At 37.3% G+C, this 11,380-nt stretch overlaps 2 protein-coding genes across 4 annotated transcripts; one reads left to right on the top strand and one right to left on the bottom strand.

The window, feature by feature from the left end:
- Positions 1 to 987: 987 nt before the first annotated feature.
- On the bottom strand, positions 988 to 6,387 carry LOC115241715 (muskelin). Of its 3 annotated transcripts, none has more exons than XM_029817640.1 (12): positions 6,156 to 6,387; positions 5,876 to 5,945; positions 5,665 to 5,807; positions 5,418 to 5,592; positions 5,124 to 5,316; positions 4,797 to 5,032; positions 4,034 to 4,314; positions 3,778 to 3,946; positions 3,466 to 3,672; positions 3,101 to 3,313; positions 2,524 to 2,766; positions 988 to 2,396 (listed from the first exon to the last, which is right to left on the bottom strand). In XM_029817640.1, the coding sequence occupies exons 1-12, from the start codon at positions 6,242 to 6,244 to the stop codon at positions 2,160 to 2,162; spliced, it is 2,256 nt and encodes a 751-aa protein (XP_029673500.1). In that variant the 5' UTR covers positions 6,245 to 6,387; the 3' UTR covers positions 988 to 2,159. The 3 variants fall into 3 exon arrangements, with proteins under 3 accessions (XP_029673500.1, XP_029673491.1, XP_029673484.1); XM_029817631.1 differs by having other exon boundaries at positions 3,101 to 3,292; positions 5,388 to 5,592; XM_029817624.1 differs by having other exon boundaries at positions 5,388 to 5,592.
- Positions 6,388 to 6,601: 214 nt separating this feature from the next.
- LOC115241743 (RUN domain-containing protein 1) lies at positions 6,602 to 11,374 on the top strand. Its single transcript, XM_029817673.1, has 10 exons — positions 6,602 to 6,782; positions 6,888 to 7,090; positions 7,364 to 7,457; positions 7,563 to 7,730; positions 8,284 to 8,464; positions 8,539 to 8,633; positions 8,890 to 9,711; positions 9,915 to 10,012; positions 10,148 to 10,242; positions 10,303 to 11,374. The coding sequence occupies exons 1-10, from the start codon at positions 6,780 to 6,782 to the stop codon at positions 10,407 to 10,409; spliced, it is 1,866 nt and encodes a 621-aa protein (XP_029673533.1). The 5' UTR covers positions 6,602 to 6,779; the 3' UTR covers positions 10,410 to 11,374.
- Positions 11,375 to 11,380: the final 6 nt, after the last annotated feature.

Below are 11,380 nucleotides of genomic sequence, written 5' to 3' on the forward strand. Positions count from 1 at the left end.
ATTATAATTATATATATAATATAATTACGTATGTAAATAATTATATTATAATTATATATTATATAATTATCGTATATTATAATTTTATATACATATATATATAATTATCTCTATACGATAATATCTTGGATGGAGAATACATCCCAATGAATAAATTTGGAATTCTTTAAGCGAATTTATGTTTATAAATAAATCCCAAACTCGTCGTTAGTTTCATATGTACTCTATAAACATTTATTTTTTTCATCTGACTAGAGAGTATTGGCGCGGCTATATCACGTTTCATTTCGTTCACGTCTCGAAGCACGAAGAAATCGATGTTTCGTATGTATGTCATATCTCTGTACAACTTCGAGACGTCTATTACGTATGTATTTATATATCGGAGGAATGGCAGCGGTACCGTTTCATAGTTTTTTTTTTTATATATTGCGTCTCTTAATATCCTTTGTTCTTTATTTTCTCGTTACAATTCCTTGTAGAAACCTAGAGTAACTGGAATCACATTATAAAAATCTTCCACTTCCCTTACATCGTATAATTATATATTATGTATGTACAAAGGTAAGCCACGTTCGGATCTTAGCAGTTGAATAGTCTCTCGCTTCTCCTAACGTTTCATAATTTACATATAGTTGCATTATATTCTCGCTTATATACTTTTTATAATGTTTTTAAACTCGCGAGGCTGATTACGGAACACAGATGATACAATCATTATATACAAGATTTTTCAGTCATCAACAAACAATAAAACAAGCACATCATCGCACAGAGGATTAGGATACAGAAAAAATCTCATATGACTATTGTCGCCAATATTTACATACTAACAAGAATCTAAGGATTTTAAAATTTATCCTTGCGTTGGAAAGAGCTAAGAACATCTTTGTGGAGAACTCGAAAAAGGAAAATGAGTCCCATTATCAACTCGCGTCGACATTTGCAATAATACACATTTTCAGTTTTTACATTTCATCTTTCAATTAATTGAACGCGGAAGAAAAATATAACAAAAGTATAGAACTAATATATCTAAGAAGAGATATTTTACAAGAGAGGGAAAGTGTCGATATATGAGCAGGATGTTTCATCCAACTCGATTGCCCGAAATATCTCTGTTGCTTTTGTTGGCGTGAAAAACATGTAGAGAAATGATTATTCAGTTGTGGAATAAACAGATATTACGGGCACAAAAATCAGTGCACGGAATGTCGCGTTATTCACACACAAAAAAATTAATTATAATTTAAAATTATAATTAGTTAAATAAAGTATAATTTATTAAATTAATTAGAAATTAAAATTATAATTAACTGAATAAGGAAGTGTTTTATGTGGATCGATCATAATATTTTTTATGTCTTTGTCACTATATTCTTCTTTTTTAATCAAGAAATATATTATTCGTTTCGCTAAATTTAAAATTATGATTGAATTTAGCGAAGTGAATAGTTTCTCGACCTTTCTCGCGTCAAAAGTAATCGAATGTATATCGGTATTGAGTGAAACATCTCGCAAATATTAAATCGCCACATGTCGGTAAGAAACTTTCTTAGTGCATCTATCGTCTCTAGCCTTTCGTTCGATAAATATATTATTTCAGCAAACATAATAACAATTTTATGGCCGCGCTATAAACACATAGTTACAGAATATGAAAGAAGTAACCTATAAAATCAATCTTTAGCTTACTTATGTATTAGTTAACCAGTCGATTAGAAAGCTATCGATATCACAAAGTTTCAAGGGATTGATCTAACAAATAATACATAACCATCAATAAGTATAGACAAGCAAAAAGGATGATTTGTTTCGTAAAAGTCCTTTGTGGATTTATGAAAAAGGAACTCTCCAACAATTCTAATAATTTAGGGGCCCTCATAAGGACAAAAAATAAAAAAAATTAAATAAAATTGCCCAAGGGAGCTTTCCCAACGTGCTGTAACAGTTTTTTCCCGCAATTAAAAATAATTTATCCAAGGTAGAAGAGCAAATCGCACCAGTAAAAGTATGGCAAAGCTCGTCATCGATCTGCAGAGTTGTGACGAAAAAACTTCTCGTCTCAAACAGCAAGAACGAAAAAAGAAAAAAATAATGTAACATGCACCAGAGAACATTTCGTCATTAGAGTCTTACGACCCACGTCGCTGCGTCCATTATAACGGCAAGAGATCGATCAGATTCGCTCGCGGTTGTGTCAACGATTCCGGAAAGAATTCCACGAGCTTGTCGTAGAGCTCGGTTCGCAAATTATGTACATCGCGCTCTACGTTCGTGCCTTGCTGCGCCGTCGCCGTGCCGGCCGCTACTTCGTTCAGAATTGTGTTCGATTGGGAAGCGTCTTCTGACAAACTATTTTGTATCCGGAATAAAATCGACGTCAACAATTGAAACTGCAAAAAAGTAGCAACTGAAGATGAGTAAGATTTCAACACTTACGTTTAACAGATCGAATTTGGCCCATGAGTAATAAACATAAATAAGTAATGATTATATAAATGCGATTTCTCATTTCGATACCTCTCTCGTTTGCTGCGTGTCATTATGATCGATAATCTCGAAGATTTTCGTCTGCAGGTATTCAAGAGCCTCTATACTGTTGCTCAAGGCGAGTTCCTTGAACTTATGCGTCCTAATGATTAATTTGCATTTCTTCAAGATTTGTTCGGCCGTAGGTCGGCGCAATTCCAATTGCCAAAAGTCATCGAGACGCAGATTTGGTAAACAAGACCTGCCCGGATTGCCGCCGAATAAAAAATGAACCTGATGAAAAAGTAACTTGTAAAATATTATCGCTGAATTCATTGTCATCGCGAGCGTATTTTTTATTCAAATAAAAAATAAACTATTCGATTACAAAAATTATAACTATATACTTTCGAACATTTCCATATAATTTATAATAATCTTGTAATGTTACTTTATCAGTAGCTTTAGAAAATATTGTAATATTAATTGCGTACTTTTTGTAATTTTTACAGAAAAGTTAGTTTTAAAGTTAAAATACTTGTATCGCTATAACAGAAGTTACTTAATGATTTACAAAATTTATTTATTTATTTAGAGAAAGGAAAATCGATACAAAATCTCGACATACCTTTCTTGTGGGATCATAAACGAGCTGATGCGCAAATCTCGGACACGGCTCGTAATCCTGCATTTTGCTCCAATACTTTTCGCCGACGTTCTCGTTGCGATATATGCACGACCATTTGCTACTCTGGATATTGTACACCCAGAAAGAATTTTGCACGTTGTCGTCCCTCTTATCCTTATCCTTGCTCAGACCCTGAGAAATATTGTGTCGTTTCTATACATCGAATTATATTAAATATATGTGTGATTATAATGATTATATAATTATATACATATATTTGTATGCAACCAATGTATTATTTATATGGCCTTAATGATTTATATAATTTTAATGATTATAAATTTCATTGGGCGTGTGATACAAACCGATAAAACGTAAATCTCGCCGAGTTCAGGATCCATAGTCGCTCTCTGTGTGAATCCGGCCGCGGGAACGTGACCGGATTCTTTCGTCGTGCCGAACTCGTTATAGTTTATGTACTCGATATGCTGCGTATCGACTTCGTAAGTGAAGAAGTCACTCAGATATTCCTTGCCTCTCTGACCAGCGAATATGTACAACTTTCTCGATCGCTGGGAAGATTACAAGTACGCGTTATTAATGTCTTGTGTAAAGCGCGCGTTTTCGCTCTTTTTCTTATTATTATACTTATTTCAATCAAAGATTAGGATACCGACCGGATGAAACAGCATGGAGTGACCGGCGCGGGATCTGTAGATTGGCATATCTTTCGAGCACGATTTATCGGCGATATCACAGGCGAGTCTGGTCCAAGTCCCGGTCGGCACATGATAGGAATACAGTCCCGAGAAATGCGGCTCCGGTATTAGACCGTGTTCGTCAGCACTGCGTGAGTGATCAAAGAAACATCAGAACGAATCCATAAATAAATAGAATGCGAGTGAAGCCATTTTTTTTTTCAACGTAACTCACTTCGTCGGATGAGCCAGTACTCGTCCGCCGAATACGTAGATGGTGCGTTTCTCCACATCCATCGACATTTGATGATCGAATACAAGCGGCGGCCCGCCCATAGTTCCTGTATCCTCCGAGATCTGCGTCCATTTGTTCGACTCAATGTCGTAAACGTAAAAGTCACTCTTCAAATTCTCACATGTGCGATATTGTGTGTCCAGATACCTGCCTAACGTGAATAGCTGTCGTCTTTGTGGATCTAGGCACATCTTGTGACACGAACGCGCGCTCGGGCCACCCTAAAAATAACACAGATTGTGAGAGGAGAGAAGTCAACAAAGGCTCCACTCTTGGTCTGACAATTATATGCTGTAAATAAAATTTAAACTCTTCACATTGCAGTTTTGCGATATGAAGGAATTCTCACATAAAAGATATACAATTTATTTTATAAATCGCTTTAAGTTTTATTTTGTACACACATACATCTTATAATATAAATAAATACGCTTCTTATATTTTATAATTGTATTTAAGAAAATACTAATTTTTCATATATTTATATATCCGAGAAAAGTTTCCATATTGATTCTCTCTTTCAAGATGCAGCTTGACATAGCATAAAGAGATATATTATTGAATAAACAATTACAAAGCATATATTGGTTACATGCTATCGATATATGTATGCAGGTATAAAGAAATAAAAGATAAACTGCATTTTTTGCAGTATATCAGATCATATTGTATAATAGAATTAAATTTATCGAGTACTACCGACCACCGCCTCGGTGTCCTTGCATATCAACGTCCACTTGCTGGCTTCTATATCGTAAGACCATAGGTCGGAAAGATCCTGGTTACCGTCCCACCCGCCGAAAAGATAAAGTACCTCGGCCGTAGGATCAAGCACCATTTGATGGCCGCCCCGCATCCCGGGTTTGGGTTCGCTAGACGATAACTTTGTCCAAATTGCTCTATAAGTTTGAGCATTGATATAATCGCTTAAGAGCCCCGCTAAAAATTAACGCATTTAACGATGTTATAAGCGTCACGGCTGTGAAACAGACACGGAAGAGAGGTTAAACGCGACCGCGTTTGAACTCACTCGAGAGCGCATTGCTGATGAAACGTTCCGCCTGTCCATGGTCGCCCTTGGTGACCAGTAAATTGTATAGCGTCGACAATCGCGGATCCTCCAACGGGACGCCGGTGATCCTCTGCAGGGTCTCGACAATTTCGGGTTGTTCCATTTGTCGGAAGTGTTTCATACACAGTCTTATTATCTCCTTTTGCCGATACTGCAATATGATGCATGATTATATTTTCATTTTTCACAATTAAGAAGTTTCCCATTCCACGATGGATTTACCATGTTGAACCACTCGAGACAAGGCCTTACAATCTTGAATTCACTGATACCGGTTAGTCTAATATGCCATATGGAAAAGTTGAAACTAGGACCCCAAGACTGCAGCGGAAGCACTTTTATGTATCGAATGGGAAAGCAATTTCCTTCATTTCCCAAAACATGCTTTAGATCAAATGTTTCTGGTATCGAGTCGTTCCTCAGTCCGCTGAAACATTAAAGTTTGGGTTAGATAATGGACAAAGCGAATTAATGCGAAGAATGAATTGTCGAAGCAAACCTTTCGAGAAGTTCCATCATGTTTTCTGGTTCCAATCCACCAAATATCTTAAACTTTTTTATATTACACACGTGCGTCTTTTCATATTTACCAAAGGTGATGTATTTGACAATGGAAGGACTTTGAAGCTTAAGAATAAGGTACTGAAAAATCGTCGAGACAATAAGTAGTAACGCGAGAAATGATGTAGGCGTATACGGACAATCCTTACCTGCGGATGATTGTCGATATCGGAGGACCAACGTGAAGTCTGATCCGATGGTATATCGACGATGATATTTCTGGAAAAAAAAAAAAAAAAACGAATCGATGAGTCGCGAGATCGGTACTCCTTCATTTCTTTACGATTTATATCGAATACGAAAAGAGATTTGCTGAGATCAAATCAATCGTTTTTAGGTTAAGAGGTCGCGATACAAGGAATTTACTTCCCGTCGATCGTCCCCGGAACAGCCGCGATACGACTTACGGACGCCGATTTGGACACTCACTCGGGTATATAACAGGAAGAATAACTGGAGCACTTGTAAATCCGATACTCCAATACTTTTTGAAAATCACCACTCTCGCTCGACGCCATGTTATGCAAATGACATAACCTTCAACCGCTCCGAGATACGTCACAGACGTAGCAAGAGAATAGAACGGCCACTTCATAGATTTCGGTTTGTTTGCACTTTCTACACTTCTACACTTTCTCTTTTTTTCAAATGTCTGTCTTTTACAATTGGATACAATGTCTATTGGCCAGTTGAAAATGAAGCCCTTTAATTGGTCAATCATGCTGGTTATTCTAGACACCGGTCGATGTGAATGGTTGTGTCCAAATGAATCTCTCCCTCCTTGTAAGGCCTGCTACATATATGCGCATGCGCGGGTTTTATCTACAATATCTCCATACTGCGTCCGTATCTTCTTTCTCGTTGTCTATCCTTTATCCGTCTGACGTCTGTAGTCTGTAGCGTCACGGCCGTACACGTGCGCATCTGGTCAATTAATAATGATTTAAATATCGGAAAAAAAAAGAAAAGAAAAAGGGAGAGTCTGCGATCTAGAGTCTCTCCGGATCGTCTGCGTTCGAGACAGCCATCGTGCGCATCGGAACGTAAACTGTCATGGTACGTAAACAATCGCGAGACATCAAGCTGTCCGATCCGGATGTGTCCGACATACGAATAGTTGTACAGATCGATATGCTTTTGTATTGTTAACATGCCAACCAGGAGGTAGGCGAGGTGATGAGCGATAAGGAGACGATGGACGGTGTAGGACGACACTCGCGGGCGCTCTGCGAGAGTGACGAGATTGAAAATTCGGATGAGAGCAGCGAGAGTAGACCGTCCGGGGAGAGATGGGCCCCCGTTGGCGCCAACGACGGCGACGAGTTCGCGGACGAGTATAAATATGTCAATGCCAACGTAGACAAGTACGTCTCTCTCTCTCTCTCTCTCTTTATTTTAAGTATAAACCCCTATTAATATATTTTGGAATATTTATAATATATATTCTATAGATAGAGAGTATGTTTAAAAAATAGATGATCAAACTTTAGAAGCATATTCTACCCTTTGTAAGGATAAAAACAGTTACATAAACAAGAGCCTATATATCATTACATAAAAATTACAATTAAAAATATAAATAGAAGATAAATTTTTCCATGCATTGTAGGTAAAATAATATCCTCTTATGTTCCTAGTCTTGCTTATGATATGGAGAGGGTAAAGATGTTGGAGGAGGAGCAGGAGATGTTGAACTCGTCTCTTATAGCATTAACCACCCACTTTGCTCAGGTACGAGGATCGAAACTATATTCATCCAAAATTGAACTTACTTTGTATTGTCTTGTTTCGCACTTAATCATACTTATGTATTAATTAATGGAAACTCTTGCATAGGTTCAATTTCGTCTACGACAGATTGTGGATGCGCCAGCTAGCGAAAAGGAAACACTGCTCAAAGAGTTGGAGGAATTTGCGTTTAGGGGAATACCAGATGTACCGAACAGCTTACTATTAGACAGCAGATCTATCACGCCAATCTCTTCTGTAGCCTGTGATCGAAGTGTAAGCCATATAAAAAGCAAATTTTCCTCAATTTTTTCAGCATAGATGACTTTCTTATAGTATTTCTGCTAATTTCTTTATTGCTTTGTTTGGCGACTCTGTTTTTATTGCTTTGATGCATACCTTTATTCATTATTCATTTTTACATCTAGTCATGTCTAACTATTCCTTTTTAAATTATATTTACCTCTTATTTATTATGTTTTATTTCTTTTTTGTTTTATATTTTATTTATTTATATAAGATATAAACTTACATTTATGTTTTATACTTGTGTTTTTTGTTCTTTTAATACTATTTCTGAATGCGCAATAAAATTTTTCCACGTATTTTTCTTTTATTTTCATATCCAGACACATCCAATCCTTCTCTAATTAATTTAACTGTTCTAGAAATAAAAGCAGGCTTAAATGCCTGTTATAATTTTCTACATTTTTTTGGCTACAGCACAGTAGTGACAAAAGAACGTTTTGTGCATAACTTCTTTTTTTTCTTAATATTTATAGCTATTTAATATTATTTGATAGTTCAATCGTATTGAATGTAACTGTAGGTAACTGATGTTATTACTGATGCGGAAGTCGAATCCAAAATGGCAATGCAGAGAACAAAACAGAGAGAGCTGATAAGTCAATTGAAATCTCAATTGGAGGATTTGGAAAAGTACGCATACGAAACTGGTGACGCCGATCTACCGCAGAGCGTCATTCTCGAGAGACAAAATATAATAATTAGTGAGTTTTAGAATTTTATTGAAAATGTATTGCGCGAAAGAGGGAACGTAAGATAAAAATCGCTTCGCTCGCAGGTCATTTAAAAGAGAAGTTGAATTTTGACGTCGACGATCTGTGCAAATTACCGGCGGACGATCTCAGGTGGCAAGTCGATTACGCCATAAGTCAAGTACGTCAAATTTCAAAATTGCTACGCTTGGAATGTCTCAACGCTTTGATAGAATCTTAATTCGAAATCAAAGATATACAGTATTTAAAATTGAAAAAGAACAAAATATTCTTTCTCTCGAGAAAGATAATCCTTAAACTAGCCATACGAGCTGTGATCAAAAGAACATTTGCTGCTTCTGAGACATTTATAGCATAACGTAATATTTTTATGCAATATATTTGAAGCAACTACTAATACATACGTTATATGACAGATCGTCAGCCCGTTGAAGATGAAGGAGCAACTTGTCTCCCAGCTGAAGACGCAGGTCGCCGATTTGGAGCGTTTCATAAACTACCTTCAGGGTGAAGTCAGCACGGAAACCTTGGCGTGCACGTGCGCGTGTCCGGTGCACGCAAGCGGTTCATCGGCCTCTTACGGCGCCAAACGGCGCTTCGACCGGGGAAGGGGACCAGTCGAGGGGGATGCGAATAGCGCCACTCGCACCAGGACCCTCAATACCGTTCGGAAGGTGGTCGCGCTCCTGCATATGTTTCTGATGTCGCAGCTGGGTTGCGGCAGTGAACGGGTGCGTCGGAATTTTGGCGGTATGAAGAATCCGGTGCACAATTGGCGCGATCTGCGTACGAGATTGGACATCGCCGTCGAGCACGTGTTGGAGACGATCGCGGAGACGTCGCAGCGACAGCAACGTCGGCCCGATGACGACGACGAGGAGGACGACGATGATATTGATGACAACGAGAACGATTACACATCTGACTCGGATTCGGCGTCGCACGCCAATGCGAGACTCACGTCCGCCGTGAGGAAACACCTCGCGATCTCGATCAGGGATCTCGTGCAGCACGGCTTGACCGCGGACGTGACGCGTTCCGGATCCAGCGTGGTGCCGTTCGTCGGCTGCTTCCCGCAGCGCAACGTTACGTCGGCGAATTTCATGCACGTCTGGGAACTAATACTCAAGTACTACGAGATCAAAAACGGGCGACGTTACAATTCCAGTCCCGCGCAGAAGCTGTCGCAGAGCTTCAATCTCGATCTCGCTGCTGGGAGGACAGCCTCATCGAAACAGGTATCCGCATTATAAAAGATATAGGATGACCAAGAAATTGCGATTGACGAAAAAATAAAATAAAATAGATGTGCTGTAAATTCTCTCCGATCGGTCGCTTTCGAGAATCGTCGTTTCGTTGGATCGTAATAAGATTCCCTTGGACATTCTGTGATCTGTAAATGAGAATCTCGTCATTTATCTCTCTATGTATTTTTTTCTAGAGCTTATTGACGACCATAGGTAACATTATCGCCTCCCACAGTCCGTACAAGCGAAGTTACGATTCGCACTTCAAAGCATTCGTATGCGCGGCTTTAAAGTGAGTAATGACATGATATTGTCAAGTTGTAAGATAGAGCTACCGTTCTTTTATTTTAGCTCTTCACTAGTCGATATTTATTTAGCTATTTATATCGTTATATTAATTTTTATTGAATAATTGTTGTGTTTTTAGCGCTAATAAACTGGTGATATGGCTAAAGTTGATCTTGCAATGTCAATATCTTCTGGAAAATTATTATCTCTCATGGAGCTATGTTGTAAAGACAGGTATGTGTCGAAATTTGAATAATCGGAGAGAAATGATACTTTTAATAGCGAACCTTTTAGGTTTCCAAGATGCATTTCACACTTTGGACCGCCTGACTAGTTACAAGTTCAACTTATCAGTGGACTTGGCCGTGCGACAGTTTCAGAACATAAAGGATGCATTTTGATTGTACACTCTCATCGTTAACATTTCGTGCAAATGACAATGTAAGCCATATAGTACTTATATATATCATTTGGTATCTTCCATAACAAGCTGTAACACAAAGAATTGTACATGTGAACGATAAAAATGTACAAGGTGAGTTACTAGGAATAGAATATTTTAATGCAGTTCTCTCGCAAGTACGAAGATGTCTGGAACATAATTTAAGTAAAGGTAAACTTGATAAATATCATTCTTTTTCTCTTTATTAATGTTTCCTTTTTAATAGAATATTATATTCATATTAAATGTAATTGTAAAAATGTTAGAAGTGCTTAAAGCCATCCAAATTGTGCTCTATACGTTTTCTTTCGTACTTCCAGTTCAAGAAAGATACTTTATTTCCAGTAACTCACGCTGTATATGAGCATGCATTAGGAGATTCTCAAAGTATTAATATCACAAAATATGTTCCTTTTCTTAGTCTCTAAGTATTCAGTACATATTAAACACACACACACACATATATATATATATAGAAAGAGAGAGAGTTGCAATAACTATTAGGCGTAATAATTATTTACCTTTCAAGATACCACATAAATATTTATATAAATCAGTTATAAATATATGAACTTGTTTCTTGATTTTTGCTTATATAGAATGATAGAGTTTACAAATATTGAAAAATATTCTGATTAGAATCTACATATCTGTCGAGATATTTTGTTGAATATAAGCTCAAGGCGTGTTAAAGATACAAGAACTGAATCGAGCAAAGCTAGTCACCTCGAAAAATAATCATTCCATATTTTGCACATTTATGCTAAGCATCACGACGCATAGAGAGAGAGAGAGAGATAAATATACCAAAGATGTGTAATATTATGATATTGTGACTAAAAACTTGTTGCACTGAACATGTTATATTATATATAAGGCGTTTTATGTATATCTACACATAAATTAGTATAAGAAAATGATATATACATA

Source organism: Formica exsecta, unplaced genomic scaffold (assembly GCF_003651465.1).
Source record: "Formica exsecta isolate Colony F162 unplaced genomic scaffold, ASM365146v1 scaffold120, whole genome shotgun sequence".
Lineage (NCBI taxonomy): Eukaryota > Metazoa > Arthropoda > Insecta > Hymenoptera > Formicidae > Formica > Formica exsecta.

Excerpts from the sequence above, each read along its gene's own strand:
- LOC115241743 (XM_029817673.1), top strand. Across the intron at positions 7,458-7,562 it reads TAACCACCCACTTTGCTCAG|GTTCAATTTCGTCTACGACA; the intron begins GTACGAGGATCG and ends ACTCTTGCATAG. Across the intron at positions 8,465-8,538 it reads GAGACAAAATATAATAATTA|GTCATTTAAAAGAGAAGTTG; the intron begins GTGAGTTTTAGA and ends CTTCGCTCGCAG.
- LOC115241715 (XM_029817624.1), bottom strand. The coding sequence starts at position 6,244 with ATGGCGTCGAGCGAGAGTGGTGATTTTCAAAAAGTATTGGAGTATCGG. Across the intron at positions 5,946-6,155 it reads TCTTCCTGTTATATACCCGA|AAATATCATCGTCGATATAC; the intron begins GTGAGTGTCCAA and ends TTTTTTTTCCAG. Across the intron at positions 5,593-5,664 it reads ATGATGGAACTTCTCGAAAG|CGGACTGAGGAACGACTCGA; the intron begins GTTTGCTTCGAC and ends TTAATGTTTCAG.